Source organism: Anomaloglossus baeobatrachus, chromosome 6 (assembly GCF_048569485.1).
Source record: "Anomaloglossus baeobatrachus isolate aAnoBae1 chromosome 6, aAnoBae1.hap1, whole genome shotgun sequence".
Lineage (NCBI taxonomy): Eukaryota > Metazoa > Chordata > Amphibia > Anura > Aromobatidae > Anomaloglossus > Anomaloglossus baeobatrachus.
The window spans coordinates 150869252-150892919 of NC_134358.1; the positions used below are offsets into that span (position 1 = coordinate 150869252).

General features: G+C 49.1%; 1 protein-coding gene across 2 annotated transcripts in view; it reads left to right on the top strand.

The window, feature by feature from the left end:
• Window positions 1-7340: 7340 nt before the first annotated feature.
• The window catches only part of GAREM1 (GRB2 associated regulator of MAPK1 subtype 1), a 172106-nt gene continuing 155778 nt past the window's right edge, over window positions 7341-23668 (top strand). Inside the window, exon 1 of one of the 2 annotated variants that reach the window (XM_075353320.1) lies at window positions 7341-7378. In XM_075353320.1, the coding sequence (XP_075209435.1) occupies window positions 7351-7378 (28 nt within the window). In that variant the 5' untranslated portion in view covers window positions 7341-7350. Of the gene's footprint in view, window positions 7379-15450; window positions 15863-23668 lie in introns of those variants that run through there. The other variant, XM_075353319.1, reaches the window with a different exon arrangement.

The window sequence follows — 23668 nt, forward strand, 5'->3', positions numbered from 1 at the left end:
TATAGAGTCCCGCTGGCTTGTGGCATTCTTTTTAGCCCTGGCGCCCTCTCTAATGCATAGTCCCCTCATCACTGCCTTGTGAGCTTCCCAGAGTGTTGCCGGCGACGTGACCGTGCCCGTGTTCAACTGAAAGAATTCGACCAGTTGCTTATTTAAAAAGGCCCTAGTGTCGGGATTTTTGATCAGAGATTCATTAAGGCGCCAATGCTGAGGCCTAGGTCGAGGACCATCTTTCTTGAAGTCCATTATGAGTGGGGAATGGTCTGACCACGTAATGGATCCCATTTCCACCCTCTCAAGACGCCCCAGCAGCTGTGAGTCAATGAAAAAATAGTCTATTCTGGTGTGCGTCTGATGCGGATGCGAGTAGAAGGAAAAGGCCTTCTCTCCCGGGTGGTCCACCCTCCAAGCGTCGTATAAAGCCCCTGATCTAATGAGCCTACGAAAGTCCCGGGACAAATTTTTCAAAGCACCCGATGGAGGGTGTCCACCCACAGAGAGTCTGTCGGCCACCTCCGAAAAAGGGATGTTAAAGTCTCCCCCCAACACCGTAGAGGCCGGTGCCAGTCCGCCTATCAGATCGAGTATTTTCTTAAGAAAGCGTATCTGCCCTTCATTAGGTGCATAAATGTTGGCCATTATGTGCGGGGATCCCCCCAGTTGGCCCTCCAGAATCACATATCTACCCTCTGGATCGCAGTGAGAACCCGTAATTTGTAGAGGACAACTGGAGGATATTAAAATAGCAACTCCCCCCCTCTTGGAGCCCGAGTAAGCCGAGTAATGGATGGGAAAGCGGTGGGACGCAAATTTGAAAGTGTTTGATTCCACAAAATGTGTTTCTTGGATAAAGGCTATGTCTGCACCTGATGTTTTCAGTTCCTGTAGCAGCAATTTCCTCTTACGGGGTGAATTCAGACCTTTTACGTTAAGAGAGATAATGCGGGTCATATCTAAAACTTAGAAGTAAGAAAAAGCTAATGGCACACCTATACCGTCGGGGGCATGACTTCCCCTGTGAAGCCGGCCAGAGGAGATGGTCCATACGACAAAGGGCCGCAGCTCCCAGGGACTCTAGAAGGGGTGGTACCTGAAAGGACACATAAGGAAAAAACATCGGGGAGGGGGGAAGACAAGGACAAACATAGAAATGAACATGAATTAAGAACATTAACCAAAATGCATAAACCTTAGGCATAGATTCCCGGGGGGTCAACCCGGAAGGGAGAGACCTAGAGGGAGGTTCCCCAACCCGTCTGAGCTAAGAGAGCCACCCACCTCACTCCCCAGTAGCCCTCCCACGGGGGTCAGTCCAGTGGGCACGGGCCCGTGCCAAAAGGAAACAAGGGAAAAAAAAACAAAACAAAAAACCTCAACCACTAACTCCAAGTAAGGGGACCGGGCTCCCGCCAACCCCCCTACCACCCACGGCATCATTGTGGCTACAGCCCCCCCCCTTATGCAGCTCAACAGACCCAGAGGGCCGCAGATGACACAATGGACAGTCAGAGGCTTGCTGTAGAGAGAGTCACAGTATCACAAAGCATGCTCAGCCACTGGTATAAGAAATAGGCACCAACCAGGTTAAGAAGTGTCCTCAACGGTGAGCCGGGGAGGGGGGCGACCCGCGGCCCCTACCTCCTCTCCCCCCCAAAGCCCCACGCCCTCCACCCCTCACCTTGGACCACACGGGAGGGGGCGGCCCTTCCAACCTTTGCAAGTCCCAATCTGGGATACAGACCGCTGGAATGTCCAGTGCTTCACAGAACAGAGTGGTATCTGCTGGAGTGCGAAGGGTCGCCGATTTACCCCCTCTGCGCGCTGTTAGTGCAAACGGGTAACCCCAGCGGTATGGAACCTGGTGCTCCTTCAGGCTCGTGAGGAGGGGTTTGAGGTGCCGCCTTTTCTGGAGTGTGATGCGAGAAAGATCCGGGAAAAGCTGGATTTCCTTGCCATTGAACACAGGTGCCGTGCGCCTCATTCTAGCCTTAGCCATGATCAGTTCTTTGGTGGAGAAGTCGTGAATGCAACAAATGATGTCCCGGGGTTGGGTGGATAAATTCTTTGGCTGTAAAGCCCTGTGTGCCCTGTCCAGCTTGATGATGTTAGAAGGGGGAGCGTCCAACACTTCATTAAAGATGGATTGTAGTATGGAGTTTGTGTCCTCGGGCCCATCTGACTCTGGGACCCCCCTCACACGGACATTGCAACGGCGTCCTCTGTTGTCGAGATCCTCTATGTGAGACTGCATATCCTCCATTATTTTTTGTTGCGATGTTGCCAGTTTGTGTAATTCTGATACATGGGATCTGGTGATGTCATGCTCTTCCTCCAGGGATTCAATTCTGCTAGACAATTGCTGCAAATCTCTCCTCACTTCAGCTATTTCTGACCTGCAAGTTGCTTTAACCTCACGTATGAGGCATTGAAAGTCCTCTTTAGAAGGAAGTTTACTTATGAAATCATGCATGTCCTTATAGAAGGTGTCTGGCCCTTTAAGGTGAGCACCTGCAGTAATAGACGCTGGAGTTTTAGTCTGGTGCTGGGAAAGCTGGGGAGGTTGATCTCCACACCGAGGCCCAGAGGGGGGAAGCAGGCTGCTCTGTTCCCTGATATTACCAGCTGTGGCTGCAGTCCCTTCTCCCGGCAGTGGGGAGGGCTGCCCCCCGACCTCCACCTTATCTCCCACAGCCACTATGTGCTCCTGGGCCTGCTGCTGCTGTGCCTGAGGATCCGATGCAGTGCAGGGCTGCTGAGCCAAGGCATCCCCTGTTGGATCTGCTGCAGAGACTCCTCCACTTTCCCCTGTGTCCCCGCTCACCCACTCCTCCTTCTCTTGCTGCTTAGCAGGCCGGGCCAGTGCCTCCATTTTCCCTCCATGCTCCTGGAAAGATGGCGTCCGGGCCTCCCCTGGACCCTGTTCCAGGCCCAAGAAAGTATCCAGCGCCGTGGTGTGCAGCGGGGGGGCCACCGATGCCTGCTGCGATGGTTTAATCCTCCGTGGTCCCATCCTGAGAGCCGGTGAGTAGGTTTGTGCTTATGATAAGTGCTGATTTAGCTGAGGGTCAACAGGAGCTCCTCTTCCCCACGTCCACTCAGCTCAGCATCCTGGACACGCCCCCAGACTTAATATCTTAACTAAAGTGTGTCACCTTCTAGTCATGCCAATCACAGTCATCACTCTGCTACTCTCTTAACCCTGATTAGCGTCATTGCATCCTATGTGATGTAGATGTAAGCGGATGGAAGAGAGAAGAGACATGTAATAGTGCTTAAACTGAGTGTCTGCAAGTAAATGTTGCCATCTGCTGACCAAAGCTGGTAAGATTCAGGAAAGTGGAGAAAATTACCACAGTAGGAACCCGAGAGCAAAGTATATGTCCCATAGGGGGCAGAAAAGAAGAGACACCAGGTTAGGTGACAGCTGTGTGTGATTTGGATGTGCCAAATCGGGGGCGGCTGCCAGTTGCTATTCTTACCCTGGGGGGACAATAACTATGTAACCCCCCCAGGGGGAGAATACCAACCCCCAGTTGTCTGTTTTATCTTGGCTGACTATCAAAATTGGGAGGGACCCTACGTCGTTTTTTTACACACTTGGTCGTCACATGGAGTGGGCGGGGTGATGCAGTGCATGTTACATTAGGTGTAATGAGCAGCTCAGGAAGTAGAGGAACAGCACCGCGGACAGCAGCAGGGAGCCAGGTAAGGCTACTTTCACACATCAGTTTTCTGTATTCAGGCACAGTCCTTTTTTTTCCTGATCCAACGGATCCTGAAAAAAAAGTGAAAACCGTATCCACCGGATCCGTTTTTTTAACGGATCCGTTATGCCGGATCCGTTAAAAAACGGATCCGGTGGATACGGTTTGCATCCGTTTTTGCATCCTTTTCGTCCGTTTTTTGGCTGGATCCGTTTTGTTAATTACATTGGAGCATGCTCAGTTTAGAAAAACGGATCCGGCGGCCGCATCCGTTTTTTACCGCATTACGCCGGATCCGGCGTCCATAGGCTTCTATTGTAAAACACGCCGGATCCGGCGCGATGCGTTTTTTTTGCCGGACAAAAAAACGTTGCAAGCTACGTTGCCTCCGGCCGCCGCATTAACTAATTTTGCCGCATCCGGAAAAAAACGGATGCAACGCAAAGCCATCCGGTACAATCCGGTAACAATGCAAGTCTATGGGGAAAAAACGGATGCGGTACTGGATCCGTTTTACCCGTTTTTTTCCGGATTGAACCTGATGGCAAAAAACTGATGTGTGAAAGTAGCCTAAGACTTCACTGACAGCTTTACCGTCCGATGCTTCCCTCCCCGCTGCCTCGCTTCCCCGCCTGGTGCCTCCCTCCCAGCTGCACGGTACTTCGCTCCCCCACCGCCTCCCTGCCCGATCCTAAGTTAGGATCGGGCAGGGAGAGCAGCACCAGGAAGCAAAGCACAGGGCAGTGGGGAGCGAAGCACAGGGCAGCGGGGAGCGAAGCACCAAGGAGTGGAGAGCGAAGCACCAGGGAGCAAAGGACCCGGGCGGGGAGCATGCATCAGCTGATTGTTTAACAAAGCCGGTGTCTTTTTACCTCCCAACTTTTAAAAAATGATGCATCCATTTCAGCCTTTTAGTCAGCCCCCAGACCACTTTATAGGGTCCAGCAGACAATTACTCACATTTCCCATTGACTCACATTGGACTCGTTACTCCTAACGAGTAATTACAAGGATACTCGTGGAGTAACGAGTAGCCTGAATACCATACTACTCGGTGAGTACCGAGTAGTGACGAGTATACTCGCTCATCCCTACTGATCAATGGAGTAGTGCAGATCTGCGATTTTTTTTCTCATGATAATTTGTCATGAGAAAACAATGGCATGCTGTGAATGTCTCCACAAATCTGATCCCACTCTCCCATACAAGTTTATGGGAGCGTGTGAATCACCGGTTTACACTCGGATGTCAGTCCAGTACGATATATGCAGAGACAGGCAGTGGAGAAGATGGAGAGATTAATCTCTCCATCTTCACCACACCTATGATCTGTTTCTCACATGCGAGAGAATCGTCTCACAGTGAATGACACTCGGTTCACGCTCCCAGCAGAGTTTGAGCCGACTATCATTAGTATATCACATCCAATGCTCTTATATCGGATACTATATGCTAGAGTGGCCCTAACCTAAAGCTGAGAGTCTGCACATTTAGACCATATTCATTATATAACTGTATTTTGAATATTTTGGTAAACAGCTAAAATGCCAAATCTTGTTACTGCCCAAATATTTCTGGACTTAACCGCAGATCGTCAGCCAGTATTGCTATCATTTTGGTGTAACTGGTGTGAATATAGGAGATGCAGTTAACTAGATTGCTGAAACTCTTTTTTGAGTTGTTATTAGAGGTAAGTGGACTCTAACGTTTAAGCTTGTGTTTGTACCAAGCACAGACGTTACAAACAAATTCAGTGTTTGAGTTTGGAGTTTGGGTGCTTTACGAATGCTGAGCACTCGATCAAGCATTGCTGTGCTTGGGTACAGTTGGGGCTCGCAGTGTGTGAATAGCTTGCACAGAGGGTAATAAGGGCGTTATCGGATGTAGTGTATCCAAAATATATGAATATATTGGTTGTGACTTGTGGGTATACTGGCCAGTCATCTGGGGTGCATTGAAGTTAGACATAATGATGCGGATGGAGAGGGCTCTCTTAACATGAGTATACCACAAGGAATGGGGAGCTAGGAAAGCCCTGAATGTGTGTATACAGCCAGCAGGAGAGAAGATGGGGGTGCTGAAGCCTAGGTAAGATGTGTAGATATTATCCTAGAGCAGGAACTTTGTAATATACTGTAATAAAGGTATGGCAGCTGGGTGCTGACGACTATACGAGGGCACTGGCCTGATCTGTGTATGGCGGTAGAGTAAAGTAGCACTCCAGCAACTTTCTTTATTAGGCATAAGACACACGGCATGAAAATCGGACCGAGTAGAATGCGATAAAACATCGCATTCCACTCGGACCAATATTAGCCTGTGTGTCAGCACCCATGATTGATTATTTTCTCGGCCCCAATCGGACTGAGAAAACAATCGCAGCATGCTGCAACTGTAATGCGAGACTCTTTCTCTCGCACCCATTCAAGTCTATGGGGTGAGAGAAAAATCGCACTGCACTCGCGGTACACTGTTGTTATGCGAGTGCAGGGCGAGAATGGCAATAGCCGGCTATGGATGAGAGAGGGAGATAAATCCCTCCCTCTCCTCCTCCGTGCCGGCCCTCCCCTCCTCAGTGCCGGCCCATCCCCTGCAGCTGAGATCCGATCGCATGATCGGACCTCAGTTGCAGTGACACTCGCATGACACTCGGCTCCTGCTGTACTGCCAGCATTAGCCGAGTGTCATGCGAGGATCGCAGTAGATCCCCGTCTGGCCCCGGCCTTATCTGCGCTCTTAGCTATGGTTATGTGTAACATACATGTATTAAATACTTACCAATTGCCTCCTTCCATATTTTATACATGTACTGTGCACATAAAAACTGTGGCAAATAGGGATAGATAAAAAAAATTAATGGGGTTATAGTGTTTGGGCCAAAATGACAGGGCGTCCCTGTGTGAAGTTTACTCTGGGGCCCTTAGGATGCCAGATATGCCACAGGCTGCCAGCCATCTTTTCCTATGACAGTAATCCAGATATGCACATGATTAAAAAAAACTTCTATAAAGGTGGAGCTCAGAGAGTATACAGTAAATAATGCATTTATCTGGTACTTATAAATGTCTGTAAGGCCCTTTTCACACATCAGTTTTTTGCCATTAGTCACAATCCATTTTATCGACGGATCCATCGCAGATTTTTCAACAGATCCGACTAGCTGGGGGCTAAATAATAAATTGGAGCATGCTCAGTTAAAAAAAAAAAAAACGATCCGTCATCGGATTCCGTCATTTGACAATTGACAACGGATCCTGCGCCCATAGGCTTCCATTCTACCAAGCAACGGACGTTGACGGATTCGTCCCCGTCCGTTTTTTCGACGTACACAAAAAAAACATTACTTTGGCCGTCGTCTCCGTCAGACGGACAAGCATTTTTCAACGGATCCGTCGAACGTGACGTCATCCATAGCTAATACAAGTCGATGAGAAAAAAATGGATCCAACGGCGCCAGTCGCCGGATCCGTTTTTTTTTCAAAATTCGACAGATTGTGACTGACGGCAAAAAACTGATGTGTGAAGGGGGCCTAAGTTGGTATGAGAATTACATGTACTGTACTGCATTGACAGTTATTCTCCACCAGATGGCGACCTACATAAAAATATTGTAAATGTAAACTGACGGAAGAATTTCCTCTGCAGGATGATTAAGCTACTGGCAATATCATTAGGTATTTGCATAATATTTTTTCACAAGCTATATATTTTATCATATATTGGATAGGGATCCTTGATGGTGTGAAATTATATCACTTAATCGATAAAACACCACAAGCAAATTAAATGTGACGTATATGTCGCGGGCAGAGGGGTCGGGAACGCCGATCGCCTGGGAATCGCTGGCACTCGGGTCCGGTGCTTCTGCTCCTCGGTGGCTCGAGCACGGGGCCGGACCCGGGGGCTCGAGCAGTGCCTCCTCGCCCACGAGTGAAAGGGGAGGGAAGGTTGGTTGGTGATGGGATGTCGGTTGTGACGCCACCCACGGGGTTGTGGTGATGGTGGGCAACACCGCTGTTGGTGATGGGGGATCCCGGGAGCGATGGCGGAGAGCAGCGAAGGTGTTGACCCCTCCGTGGGTAGGGGCTGTTTGTTCCAGGGCCCCGGTTGGGGAGCAGTGAGGAGGGGTAGGTGCAGGTGCCGATGCGGGGAGGCAGCGTGGACGTGGGAGCAGCGTTACGGTGCAGCGCGGTGCCGGATGGCACTGGTGTACTCACTCAGGTAGACAAGAACAGAGTCTCTGGTAAACCAAACGGCTGGATGGACGGGGCCCGCAGTCGGCTGCGGTGACTTCACTCTCCCCGGACGGGTTGATGGTGGCTGTCTTTCCCTGCACCTATAAGTAAGTGTTTGACCCCTATGGATTCCCACGGGTAGTCCGCTCCCCGGCTTGTGTGTGTCGGGAGAGCCCGTTTTGCCCGCAGGCGCTGGCCCTTGGATCTCTGGCCGTTGGCGGTGGCTCTTATCCGGACGGGTTGGGCTGTTGCCTTCTGACGGGACTTGGTTGGGTATGAACCCCTGAGGTCCAGACCGCAATCAGAGAATTCGACCTTTACGGCGGCTTCCGAGCCTAGTCGGGGTCTGAGTACCCTGCCTTGGTGTCTGGTTTCAATCCGCTTTCCGGTTTGGTACCAGCGGGCCACCGCCCGACCCCGGTCCTACGGTTCCGCAGACATCCACCAACTCTCCTGCAGACGGCCACCACCGTCTGCCGACCTTGCTGATTGTGCCTGAGATCCAACCAGACACTCTCAGACTTTCCACCTCTCACTTCACCTCTCCACACTCTAAACTCTTGAACTTGACTGCTACTTTTCCCGCCTCCAGGCCTGTGAACTCCTCGGTGGTTGGGGCCAACTGCCTGGCTCCGACCCACCTGGTGTGGACATCAGACCCTGGAGGGAGGCAACAAGGGTTTTGTTTGACGGGTGTTGCTGACCGGGGGAGGGGGTGTGTGTGTGTATGTGATGTTATTCTGTGACCCCTGGGGTCCAGGGCATCACATATACTATTATTTATTATTATTATAGCACCATTTATTCCATGGCGCTTTACAAGTGAAAAAGGGTATACATAGAACAATCATTAACAATACAAAACAAACTGGTGCAGAAGGAGAGAGGACCAAGACGTATACCTAGACATTATCGGTGCTGTGTTTTAGCTTCTCATGAGCCAGATCAAACACCCCATACTTTGCACTGACGAGGGGCAAGCACCCCGAAACACTGTCTCTGCAAATTGGGATTCTGATCTGGCAATTATATCCTAAGTCATATGCAAAGGATTGTTAAAAATCCACTTCTGACTTTTATGATCGCAACTTTCAATAGGTGGCGCTGCGCTAGAGTTTGTCTCCTGTCCTGGAGAGATAATTTGAATATTTCTCAGAGGGGCATGGCAGCTATAAGTCCCCTTACTGGCAGCCAGACTGGCTTGCAAAGTCTTCTTAAGGAGAATAATGTTCCCCCGTGGTCCCCCACATAGCTTCTCAAGAGCCAGATCAGACACCCCATACTTTGCACTGATGAGGGGCAAGTACCCCAAAACACCGTGTCTGCAAATTGGGATTCTGATCTGGCATAAAATCCTAAGTCATATGCAAAGGATTGTTAAAAATCCACTTCTGACTTTTATGACTTTTAGGATCACCTCTTCCAATAGGTTGCGCTGCGCTAGAGTTTGTCTCCTTTCCTGGAGAGACAATTTGAGTGTTTTAGATACTGATATTACAAGAAAAACGTTGCTGGAACAGTTTCCATTTGAAATAAATAGCAACCAGGGTGGATGAATCCACCCAGCTGGCAAGGTATCTCACAGTAGAAATAGTATAGGGAGCAGTGAAACAATATTAAAACATAACCTTTAATAGGATCAGATAAAAACTTTTGAAATAAACAAAAACGTGCTCATATAAAACACACTGTCAGTTTAGCAGTGGATATGTGGCAGCCTATATCACAGAAAAGATACTCTATGAATGCCACTTTTTCTCCTCCCAATGGGGAGAGAGATCACTAGAATACTGGACGGCCAATGCTTATAAATGCAGAAAAAACATCTCATTCAGCCATAGGCTGATCTCACCACATCCGGTCGATCACCTCCTGCAGGAAAAAGGGTCTGTCCTAGTCAGAGAAATAGGGGTTAGGAGCAGGGCCTCGTATGGTAGGAACACACTAGCCCTCGACCCAAAAACTCCCGCCCTTACAAGGGCAGTGCACAGCTGTCCCTAAACTGTGACTGCTCCACATTGTTTCCGGTGCCTCCCAATGTGGAGCAGTCACAGTTAGGCAGGGATTAGCAATATGCATCCAGAACTGCTTGTGGTTCTGGGTACATACTGTACCTGAGAGGTTCCCTTTAAAGGATTTTTCAAATGCGGTTCCGCCAGGTGTACTTGTTGTCAATATGTACAAAAATCTGACAGCTTTCAATCATTTGCCAATTAATAGAGTTTTCAAAATTAACAATTTTCTTAACTGTAACTCAACTTATGTAGTCTATTTGATTGAGTGTATTTCTAGCAGAAAGCAATATGTAGGGTGTACAGTAGGAAAGTTGAGGAAACTAATTCGTAGACATATTTCAGACACTCATAATCCATCTGCCTGTAATCCATCTGCAGTTCCCAAGCATTTTGCACAAGTCCATCATGGTGATCTCAGTAGTCTCAGGTTCAAAGCCATAGGGGTGCTTTACACGCTGCGACATCGCTGCCGATATATCGTTAGGGTCATGTCGTTAGTGACGCACATCCGGCGCCGGTAGCGACATCGCAGCGTGTAAAACAAATGAGCGACGATCAACGAGCGCAAAAACATGCAAAATCGTTGCTTGTTGACACATCGTTCATTTCCATAATATGCTGCGGTGCTGCTGCAGGTACGATGTTGTTTGTCGTTCCAGCGGCAGCACACATCGCTATGTGTGACGCCGCTGGAACGACAAACATCTCCTTACATCCGTCCACCGGAAAAGGATGAGGCATGTTCCGGCCGCTCATCTCCTCCCCTCCTTTTCTATTGGGTCGTGGTTCAGTGACGCTTTTGTGACGTTGCTGTGATGCTGAACGCACCGCCCTCTTAGAAAGGAGGCGGTTCGCCGGTCACAGCGACGTCGCAGAGCAGGTATGTGCGTGTGACGCTGCCATAGCGATAATGTTCGCTACGGCAGCGATCACCACATGTCGGCCGTGTGACGGGGGCAGGTGCTATTGGTCGCGACATCGCTAGCAATTGCTAGCGATGTCGCAGCGTGTAAAGTACCCCATAGAGTATGTGATCAAACCCATTAGGAGAGGAGACCATAGAGGAAACTTCTCAATAGGGAAACAATATGGATCTTCACCTTGGAGACTAGCATGCCTTCAGGTATTAACAATAGACAAGATCTTATTAAGGTTTATTAATTTAATCATTTTTATATATTTTTTCTATGTAAAAAATTATTCTCTATTCATTAGCAACCTATATTATGTCTACTATTAATCCTGAGAATGCATACACCAGAACCATCATCACTATGTGAATACATTAACAGAACCATTGATAATACATGATTACAGAACCAGAACAACCACCACTACATGAAGATTTCACCGAAACCACCATCCGTACAGGATTACGAGACCAGAACCACTATCAGTACATGAATGTCAGCAAAACAACTACCCATACAGTTCTATGGCACAAGAACCACCAACAATTTTATTGCAAACTGTCTTTATTGCATGATGGATATGAAAATCATCATATATATCCCTTTATCATAGGGTCTGTTTACCTTCCATTGGGGTATCCGCCAAATGCTGCACATCTTAATTGAACCCAAATGGTCCCCATTATAGTGAAATAATATTAGTTTCCATGACTGTCCTTGGGTTTGACATTTAAAATATAGGATGTCAAGGATAAATACTGCTATTTTTCCCTGGTATCATGTAAATGGTTTGCAAGCAATGAATGACTCCATATCTAAATATGAAAACACACTCCCTGTCGAGCTTCCCCTTCATCACTTTTTTTACTTTTAATAGTATTTTTAGTGAACTGGGTAACAATTATAGTGTAAGTGGTCGTCAGAGCTTGTTATGTGACCCACCGATGTGTGTGTCCCTGTGCTATGTTATCTGTGCTACGGTGTGTCCCTGAATAAATAATTACCCCTGACTGTAATTGTGACGCCCTGGCCTATCAGGTCGTCACAGGGTATTGTGCAATCTGCCCTTCTGCATGATATCCACCTCCTCCTTGGTTACGGGTCCCTGACTTTTGGTGTTGCTAAGAACAAGCTAATCAAAACCCTAGGAACACTCTGCACCACACCCACCAGACACATCAATGGACAGACTGAAGGGAATAGGGTCGCCCACTTGGAGGGTTGGTAAGGGGAGGTCAGGAGTGTCGAGAGACAGTCAGTTGAGGAGTGACTCTCAAGAGGAGAGGTCACAAGGGAGTTGTGTGGTGACTCTCAAGAGGAGAGATCAGGAGCTGGGCTCATTGAGACTACTAGGTGGCAGACGTTGGTCTGGGCCTGGTAGGAGCTGGACCCCGGTCGCAGGGGATCGTGACAAGGGGCACGGATTGTCGAGGAGGACAGCCGACGGCCTTGTGCCATCACCGGGCAGGGGCCAGGGCACGACGGGGTATGTGGACCCTAGGCCAGGAAGTAGCTTCAGGCGGAGCCTTCAAGATCTGTTCTCCACCCACTCCAAAATTGGGGTACTAGCGCAACGAGGGGGATAGGACTTTCCCACAATATAGTCCAGAAAATCCCATGCGTGAACCCTGAGAGCAAGCTCACTCAGTTAGCCATACTGGTGAGCGGGACCCGTTTAGTTCTATGCTAAAAGGGACCAACTACAGAAAAGAGGTGCCAAGGTCAAGGTCACAGGCTAACAAGCAACACCAATGGGCACGGGATCCAGGCATGCTCCCTCCCTGCTGCAGTGGCATCAAGAACTTTGGTTTGCCACGGTTGTCAGCGTCAGCGTTATTGGACTGAGTGAGTACGCAATTAACCCTTACCGGCCCGACAGCACCTCCCCGACACCATCACCGAGTCCCGGGGCATTCCCCATTCAGGGGTTAAACACCTGGCTGCCCGCACTATCGGTACTCCCAATCGCAGCGGTGGTACTTCATCTTACCACGCACCATGGGTGGCGTCACAAACCTTCCACACCTTCCCCTGTAAATACCCCCCTTTATTCCGGGTGGTCACGCGACCCCGACCCCTCGGGTCTGGAGACCCCTCGAGCCACCGCGGATCCGGATCCGAGCGGCAGCGGCAAGCTGCCGACGCGGGCGCAACACATAATCGCTGCACAAAATGACGTCCACAGTCTCCCTCTTATGGAACATGGCTTGCACACTGTCCTCTCCTTTCCATACTTGACCCCATCTTCACATTGTGCCCTCACACTTTACACCCCCTATACTGTCCAATCTCTATACTGTGCCCTCCCCTCACACTCCCTTCCCCACTCTCTAACCATCTTCTCACACATTGCTTTCCTCCCAATACTGTCTTTTCACCCATTTCCTCTTCCTCATACTGTCTCTTCACACATTTCCTCTTCCTCATACTGTCACCTCACACTCCCGCCCCCTTATACTGACCCCTAAGGAGACTTTCCATGGCTATCACACTCTGGATTCTTAGGCTCCATTGGAGCGCTAAAGCGTGCTTTACACGCTACGATATATCTAACGAGATGTCGTCGGGGTCACGTCGTAAGTGACGCACATCTGGCATCGTTAGTGATATCGTAGTGTGTGACAGCTACGTGCGACTGTGAACGAGCAGAAATACTCACCTTCTCGTTCATCGTTGACCGTCGCTCCTTTTCTAAAAATCGAACGTCCGGTTGTTCATTGTTCCCGAGGCAGCACACATCGCTCCGTGTGACACCCTGGGAACGATGAACACCTTACCTGCGACCGCTGGCAATGTGGAAGGAAGAGGTGGGCGGGATGTTTACGTCCCGCTTATCTCCACCCCTCCGCTTCTATTGGCCGGTTGCTGTGTGACGTCGTTGTGACGCAGAACGTCCCTACCCTTCAGGAAGTGGATGTTCGCCGTCCACAGCGAGGTCGTTTGGAAGGTAAGTGCGTGTGACGAGGGGTTACAACATTGTGCGACACGGGCAACAAATTGCCCGTATCGCACAAACGATGGGGGAGGGTGCGATTGCAAATGCGATCGCACGACTAATTGCAGCATGTAAAGCAGCCTTTACTGTATGTTCACCACCTCTGTGGTGCAGGAGAGTGATGTCAGCAGTGTGGTGAGCTGACCTCATCACGCCGCCGACCTGACATTGCCCTGACCCAGAAGTGCTGGAGGTCAGGTCATCAATTGTACTCACGCCTGAAAGACTCGACCACAATTGAATTCGGGGAGCCAGTGTTTTACACTTTCTCTGAGCTTCACAGGTGGATCAGAATGGCCGAATCCCACTTTGGTGAGACCAAAGTTTCGCCACTTGGTAGGCACCTTGGAACTGTATCAGCCCCCCACCCACCCCACACTTCTTAATACACAACTGCCATTGCACTCGTTTTCTTTTACACATTTTACACAGTGTCCCACTCCCAACTTATTTGGTATTGGGTTTGTGGATCAGTATATACATTATATATAGGTCGTATGGAGGTTGTCCTGTGTAGTATGTGCAATATTGCCCTGAGCAATATATGGATCTGAATATAGTTTAGCATACAGATCAATTTGCAGAACCTCCTGTGCAGTATATAGATCAGTAAATAGATGAGTAGATCACTATGCGGGACACAATGTACACAGTATGTAGATCAGTATATCGATGAGTATATCAGTATATAGGACATTGCACAATATATAGATCAGTATATAGATGAGTATATCAGTACATAGGATACTGCACAATATATAGATCAGTATATAGATGAGTAGATCAGTATATAGGACACTGCACAATATATAGATCAGTATATAGGATACTGCACAATATATAGATCAGTATATAGATAGATGAGTAGATCAGTATATAAGACACACTCTACAGTATATAGATCAGTATATAGGACACTGTATAGTATATAGATCAGTATATAGATGAGTAGATCAGTATATAGCACACTGTACAGTATATACATAAGTATATAGGACACTATACTGTACAGTATATACATCAGTATACAGATGAATAGGTCAGTATAAAGGAGTCACTGTACAGTATATAGATGAGTAAATAGATGAGTAGATCAGTATATAGAACACACTGTACAGTATATAGATCAATATATAGATGAATATATCAGTATAAAGGACATTGCACAATGTATAGATCAGTATATAGGACACACTGTACAATATATAGATCAGTATATAGGACACACTGTAAGGTATATAGATCAGTATATACTGTAGATGAGTAGATCAGTAAATAGGACACTACTGTACAGTATATACATCAGTATACAGATGAATAGATCAATATAAAGGACTCACTGTACAGTATATAGATGAGTAGATCAGCATATAGGACACTGTACAGAATATAGATCAGTATATGGATCAGTAGATCATTATGTAGGACATTGTACAGTATATATCAGTTTACAGATACGTATATACCATGTGTACTGTGCTCTCCAGCGCTGCCATTGAGCGCTCTTCATGAATGGCGCTGCAGTCCTCCTTCTCACCGCTAGGTGGCGGGCTCGGTCGCTGCCTCCCGCTCCCGCAGCCGCCTGTGGATGTCAGGAAGTGTCCCCTTGCAGTAGGATTTGGGCAGGGGAGGAGGCGTCTCCCGGAGCCGCACACCCTGTTGATTAGTCAGCGCGGGTATGGTGTATTCTAGTCCCCGCAGGAGGGAGCAACAACCACAGCAGCAACTGGAGCCAAAGTGGCCGGGACAAGAACGGGCACCGAGCAGGAGAGGAGCGGGCACAACCGCGGGCAGCAGCATGACCCCGAGCGGCTGAGGACGGTGCACTAGACCAGCCCCCTGGAGCCCCCAGTCCTGCTGTGTCCCCCTGTCCGGGGCCGGGGGAAGAACATGGAGCTGGCGGCCCCCTCACTGAAGGATGTGAAGTGGAGCTCGGCCTCGTTCCCCTTGGACTTGCTGGTCAGCAATTACCGGCTGCCGCAGCTGGTCCGGCTGGAGAGCGGTGAGTGCCCATGTATACACACAGACTGCATGCACAGAGCCGGTGTGTGCCCATGTATACACATAGACTGCATGCACAGACCGGTGTGTGCCCATGTATGTGCCCTCATGTATGCCCCCTGTGTGTGCCTGCTGCTTGTCTGGCTGGAGAGCGGTGAGTGCCCATGTATACACACAGACTGCATGCACAGAGCCGGTGTGTGCCCATGTATACACATAGACTGCATGCACAGACCGGTGTGTGCCCATGTATGTGCCCTCATGTATGCCCCCTGTGTGTGCCTGCTGCTTGTCTGGCTGGAGAGCGGTGAGTGCCCATGTATACACACAGACTGCATGCACAGAGCCGGTGTGTGCCCATGTATACACATAGACTGCATGCACAGACCGGTGTGTGCCCATGTATACACATAGACTGCATGCACAGACCGGTGTGTGCCCATGTATACACATAGACTGCATGCACAGACCGGTGTGTGCCCATGTATGTGCCCTCATGTATGCCCCCTGTGTGTGCCTGCTGCTTGTCTGGCTGGAGAGCGGTGAGTGCCCATGTATACACACAGACTGCATGCACAGAGCCGGTGTGTGCCCATGTATACACATAGACTGCATGCACAGACCGGTGTGTGCCCATGTATGTGCCCTCATGTATGCCCCCTGTGTGTGCCTGCTGCTTGTCTGGCTGGAGAGCGGTGAGTGCCCATGTATACACACAGACTGCATGCACAGAGCCGGTGTGTGCCCATGTATACACATAGACTGCATGCACAGACCGGTGTGTGCCCATGTATGTGCCCTCATGTATGCCCCCTGTGTGTGCCTGCTGCTTGTCTGGCTGGAGAGCGGTGAGTGCCCATGTATACACACAGACTGCATGCACAGAGCCGGTGTGTGCCCATGTATACACATAGACTGCATGCACAGACCGGTGTGTGCCCATGTATGTGCCCTCATGTATGCCCCCTGTGTGTGCCTGCTGCTTGTCTGGCTGGAGAGCGGTGAGTGCCCATGTATACACACAGACTGCATGCACAGAGCCGGTGTGTGCCCATGTATACACATAGACTGCATGCACAGAGCCGGTGTGTGCCCATGTATACACATAGACTGCATGCACAGAGCCGGTGTGTGCCCATGTATACACATAGACTGCATGCACAGAGCCGGTGTGTGCCCATGTATACACATAGACTGCATGCACAGAGCCGGTGTGTGCCCATGTATACACATAGACTGCATGCACAGAGCCGGTGTGTGCCCATGTATACACATAGACTGCATGCACAGAGCCGGTGTGTGCCCATGTATACACATAGACTGCATGCACAGAGCCGGTGTGTGCCCATGTATACACATAGACTGCATGCACAGAGCCGGTGTGTGCCCATGTATACACATAGACTGCATGCACAGAGCCGGTGTGTGCCCATGTATACACATAGACTGCATGCACAGAGCCGGTGTGTGCCCATGTATACACATAGACTGCATGCACAGAGCCGGTGTGTGCCCATGTATACACATAGACTGCATGCACAGAGCCGGTGTGTGCCCATGTATGTGCCCTCATGTATGCCCCTGTGTGCCTGCAGCTCGTCCGGCTGGAGAGCGGTGAGTGCCGCATGTATACACATAGACTGCATGCATACAGCTGGTGTGTGCCCCCTGTGTGTGCCCCATGTATGCCCCTGTGTGTGCCTGCAGCTGGTCCGGCTGGAGAGCGGTGAGTGCCCATGTATACACATAGACCGCATGCACAGACCGGTGTGTGCCCATGTATGTGCCCTCATGTATGCCCCCTGTGTGCCTGCAGCTGGTCCGGCTGGAGAGCGGTGAGTGCCGCATATATACACATAAACTGCATGCATACAGCCGGTGTGTGCCCATGTATGTGCCCCCATATATGCCCCCTATGTGTGTGCCTGCTGCTTGTCCGGCTGGAGAGCGGTGAGTGCTCATGTATACACAGATATACACATAAACTGCATGCACAGAGCCGGTGTGTGCCCATGTATGCCCCCTGGTGTGTGTGCCTGCAGCTTGTCTGGCTGGAGAGCGGTGAGTGCCCATGTATACACAGATATACACATAGACTGCATGCACAGAGCCGGTGTATGCCCCCTGTGTGTGCCCACAGGTCATCTGGCTGGAGAGCTGTGAGTGCCACATATATACACATAAACTGCATGCATACAGCTGGTGTGTGCCCATGAATGTGCCCCCATATATGCCCCCTGTGTGTGTGCCTGCTGCTTGTCCGGCTGGAGAGCGGTGAATGCTCATGTATACACATAGACTGCATGCACAGAGCCGGTGTGTGCCCATGTATGTGCCCATGTATGGCCCCGGTGTGTGCCTGCATATCGTGCAGCTGGAGAGCGGTGAGTGCTCATGTATACATAGATATACACACAGACTGCATGCATACAGCTGCTGTATTTTTACAGCTGCTGTATTTTTATTTTATGTGTGTGCCCGTAGGTCGTCTTGCTCAACAGCGGTGAGTGCCGCATGTACACACATAGACTTCATGTGTACAGCTAGTGGGTGCCCCATGTATGCCCTCTGTATGTATGTGTCCCCTGTGTGTGTGCCCACAGGTTGTCCACTTGGAGAGCGGTGAGTGCCGCATGTATACACATAGACTGCATGCTTACAGCTGGTGTGTGCCCCCTGTGTGTGCCCCATGTATGCCCCTGTGTGTACCTGCAGCTGGTCCGGCTGGAGAGCGGTGAGTGCACACATGTATACACATACACTGCATGCATACAGCTGGTGTGTGCCCTCTGTGTATGCCCTCTGTATGTATGTGTCCCCTGTGTGTGCCCACAGGTTGTCCACTTGGAGAGCGGTGAGTGCCGCATGTATACACATAGACTGCATGCTTACAGCTGGTGTGTGCCCCCTGTGTGTGCCCCATGTATGCCCCTGTGTGTACCTGCAGCTGGTCCGGCTGGAGAGCGGTGAGTGCACACATGTATACACATACACTGCATGCACAGAGCCGGTATGTGCCCCATGTATGCCCCTGTGTGTACCTGCAGCTGGTCTGGCTGTAGAGCGGTGAGTGCACACATGTATACAGACACACTGCATGCTTACAGCTGGTGTATGCCCCCTGTATGTGCCCCATGTATGCCCCTGTGTGTACCTGCAGCTGGTCCGGCTGGAGAGCGGTGAGTGCACACATGTATACACATACACTGCATGCACAGAGCCGGTATGTGCCCCATGTATGCCCCTGTGTGTACCTGCAGCTGGTCTGGCTGTAGAGCGGTGAGTGCACACATGTATACAGACACACTGCATGCTTACAGCTGGTGTATGCCCCCTGTATGTGCCCCATGTATGCCCCTGTGTGTACCTGCAGCTGGTCCGGCTGGAGAGCGGTGAGTGCACACATGTATACAGACATACTGCATGCACAGACCGGTGTGTGCCCGCAGCCTGCATGTTCTGCTATATATAGCACTGTCTATAGGTCACGGCAGGGGCTGCTGCTGGCACCTGGATATTACTGGGCACTTGGACACTGCTCCTGTCAGCGGTGCCAGTGCGGGCACAGAGTCGTGCCATTTTCTGTGAAACTGCCATGTTCTTGTAAGGAATAAGACAAGGGTTCAGACGTGCCAGGGCCGTCATTTGTGACGTGCAGTGAGCGGGCACTGTCAGCCGGCTGTGCCATGCTGCTGTCTGTACCCAGGTGATGTCTGCCTCTGGGACGTGGGCTCAGTATTCTGTATGATATATGCCCAGTAGGTGCAGGATGTGGCATTGCTGGCATTATATGGCAAACTAGTCAGCGGTAGATTATTGGTAAACGGCAAGTTCTGGCTTTGTGTTTGGTGGCGTTGGGTCTGCAGTCGGCCTGGGTATTGGGTACCAAAATGACGATCGGTCTGAGGAATGTAGAGGTGATGGTCCTGCGCTTCTGTGGCCAGACACTGCACATATAGGCCACAGTCTGGTCATGTGACGGTGGGACTGAAGCTTAGGGGGTAAGAGTACCTTCTGCACCCCTGCCACCCCGGCCCGGGACGGGAGCAGACCAGAAGGGCAGAAATAACCTCTAATTGGTGCAGGTACAGCAGGGGCATCTGTAATATGAAAAGAGGGTAACTTACAGCTAAATGCCTGCTGTGTGCCCCCTATAATATGCCAATTTACCCTGCGCGTGGGTATCTGCAAGACATAATTTAGGCCTTTCACAAAAGAAACCTTATTTGGCTCTTGTCTCCATGCAGATCAGCGCTGACGCCCCTGCGGTCCTCCTGCTCTCTGATTACAAGGAGCCTTCATGTGACCCCTGCAGCCATCAGTGGCCTCCTGGGTCATGGGCCATAGTCCTGGTATCAGCAATGGGCGCCGATGCCAGTGACTGCGGCACGGGTGATGCGATGGCCACCTGAGAACACAGACCTGGAGGAGCCCAGAGCGTCAGCGAGCAGATTGCTTTGTTTGATTTTTGTCTACAGCTTTTTTTTAAAATATTTTCAATACATTTTTTTAAAACCTGGAAAGCCATCTAGACTCCAAAATGTATTCCCAGTCCAAATATACCGGACGCCTTACTGATTACTGGGGCAGTGTCCTGAGAGGCTCTGCAGAGCTCCGCATGTTCATCCTCTGCTCCAATCATTGACAAAGGTACTGTCAGAAATAGCGGAGCGCTGTGCTTTCTGCAGGAGTCCTGTAGACAATGAATGGAGCCGAGGTCAAGGTGCGCCTCCAGGCCACTCAAGACCAGCTGCAGAGTCCAGTTCCCATGTTTCAGAGCCTTGCTCTTGGGATTCATGGGGCTCCCAATGATCGGACCCCAGTGATCAGTGACTCAGTAGACCTTTTTCACACGTCCTTGTTTCCAGTACATGTAGTACCTGTTTTTTTTCATGGATACCACATGTACCGATTGTAACATATGGTGTTCTTCACACGTCTGTTTTTTAGCAGCAGCAGCGGCAGCAGCAGGGAGGAAAAGGGCCACTACAAGTCTATAGGGTCAGCGACAAACCCGTTCAGCAAATGATTGGCATCTGTGTGCTGCCCATGTTTAACATTGCAAAGTAAGGGAGAAGCTTGGCAATTTCATTCTTTCTTGAACCATACAGAAAAACACAGATGCCACAAGAATGGTAAAAGTGGACACACGGATGACACATGGATCCAAAACATGGATGACAACCATATGTCACATGGATGACACACGGATCCAAAACACACATGACACGGATCCAAAACATGGATGACACACGGATCCAAAACATGGATGACACACAGACCCAAAACACGTATGATACACGGATACGGAATACAGATGATACACTGATCCAAAACACGGATGACACTGTTAGGCTGTGTCCGCACTTTGCGTTTTTACCTGCGTTTTCGCAGCGTTTTGAACTGCAGCGTTTTCATGCCAAAAGGCATGCGTTTTGATTTTCAAGCAAAGTCTATGGGAAATGGGGATTTCCTGTCCGCACTTTGCTGTTAAAAACGCAGCGTTTAATTTGCATATTTTTGGGCAAAAACTCAGCGTTTAAAGAAGCAGCATGTCAATTGTTTTTGCCATTTGGGCAGCGTTTTGCTAACATTGAAGTCAATGAGAATTAAAAACGCAAGCAACATCAAAAAACTAGCGTTTTAGGCCGGTTTCACACATCCGGCTTTTTGCCGTTTTGCCGGATCCGGCGCTCTCCCGTACAGTTAATACAGTACAATGACAGAGCAACAAGCGCCGGTCACATGCTGTCATGTGACCGGCGCATGTGACCCGGAAGTTACAGCGCTGTCATTGTACTGTATTATCTGTACGGGAGAGCGCCGGATCCGGTAAAACGGCAAAAAGCCGGATGTGTGAAACCGGCCTTACCTGCTTTTTTGATGCTGAAAACATGCTTTTTCGACCAATTAATTGCATGCGTTTTTGACAAAATATTAATGGCATGATATGTCCCTTTACACACACACATAGTCCGACAATTATTTTTAAGAAAATCCATAAATAAATGTAATTTTATGCATAATTATTATCACAAACGTATCATTTTAATTAAAAAAAGCGATTTTTTTTTTGATTGCTAATTATCTTGATATTTGTTATCATTTTTTACCGTTTTTTTCATAGTGTTTGAATGTTTAAACTTTATTTAGCAGTGTCTTTGTATTCAAAACGCATCTGACTTTAAGCAATGAAAAAGCAGGTAAACCATAATGACCAAATATCTGTTTTTTCATGATTAGCCTCAGCATTTTAGCGTTTGTGTTCTCTCATTAATGTGGCTGTACGAGGCCTTCTTTATGTAAAACAAATTTATTGAGATCCACAAACAGCGCCCAAAAAAATAAGTTACTGTGTAATAACTTCTTTTCACCGGAATCCCCCTTTAATGTCTCCCTGACTGACAGCTCCATGGTAGTAAATCTAGCTGCACCTCTGAGATCCCCCATGCTTGACTGAGCAATGACTGGATGCATTACGCTCAGTTACACATCCGCCGGTGACTGTCTAATGCTGCAGTTTCTATTTCTACTTTTGGCCTAAACAATTTTAAATGTTTAATTTTGGTAATTTAGTTTCATAGGTTCAGAAACTCACAATTCTTCAAATTTGTTTCCATTCATACCCACCTTTTATATTATGTTTCCAAATGACCTGTACAAAGTTTATACCGTGAAGGCATAAGTTATCCCGACAATATTTGGGGCTTTTATTTATATATATATATATATATATATATATATATATATACATACATATATATATATATATATATCCTGTATATGTATGCTTGGCATAAATGAGTACATCCCCTTTGAAAATAATGATTTTAACCAATATCTCAATGAACACTAGAACAATATACATTTTGGCAAGACTGAAGGGTGCTTTACACGCTGCGACATCGCTAGCAATTGCTAGCAATGTCGAGTGCGATAGTCCCCGCCCCCGTCGTATGTGCGACATTTGGTGATCGCTGCCGTAGCGAACAGTATCGCGGCAGCGTCACACGCACATACCTTGTCAGCGACATCGCTGTGACCGTCGAACAATCCCTCCTTCAAGGGGGAGGTGCATTCGGTGTCACTAAGCTGCCGGCCAATAGAAGCGGAGGGGTGGAGATGAGCGGGACGTAACATCCCGCCCACCTCCTTCCTTCCTCATTGCCAGTGGAGGCAGGTAAGGAGGTGTTCGTCGTTCCTGTGGTGTCACACATAGCGATGTGTGCTGCTGCAGGAACGACAAACAACATCGTACCTGCAGCAGCAGCACTATTAAGGAAATGAACAACGTGTCAACAAGCAACGATTTTTCACGTTTTTGTGCTCATTGATCGTCGCTCATTTGTGTCACATGCTACGATGTTGCTACCGGCGCCGGATGTGCGTCACTAACGACGTGACCCCGACGATATATCGGTAGCGATGTCACAACATGTAAAGTACCCTTAAGTTTCATAGAAGATTTTGTTTTAGCCAATATCATGAAAGTAAAGTTAATAAATATAAGTTTCATTACAAAATCTTCAGTTTTAGGCTATGTGCCCACGTTGCGTTCTATTACACAGCGTGCATGTGCGTCTCAGAACGCAGCCGAAAAGCTGCGTTCTGAGACTCATTGTAACTGCAGAATTCCTGCTGAATTCATGCGTTGTGGATGCTTCCAGAACGCACATTTTTGACAGTGCAGTCCCACTCGGCTCTGCTGCATCCCCATAGACTTGCAGCAGAGCCGAGTGGGACCGCACTGTCAAAAAGAGCATGGCTGGCTGCGAAACAGAGCCGCACGATCAGAATGAACTCGGAT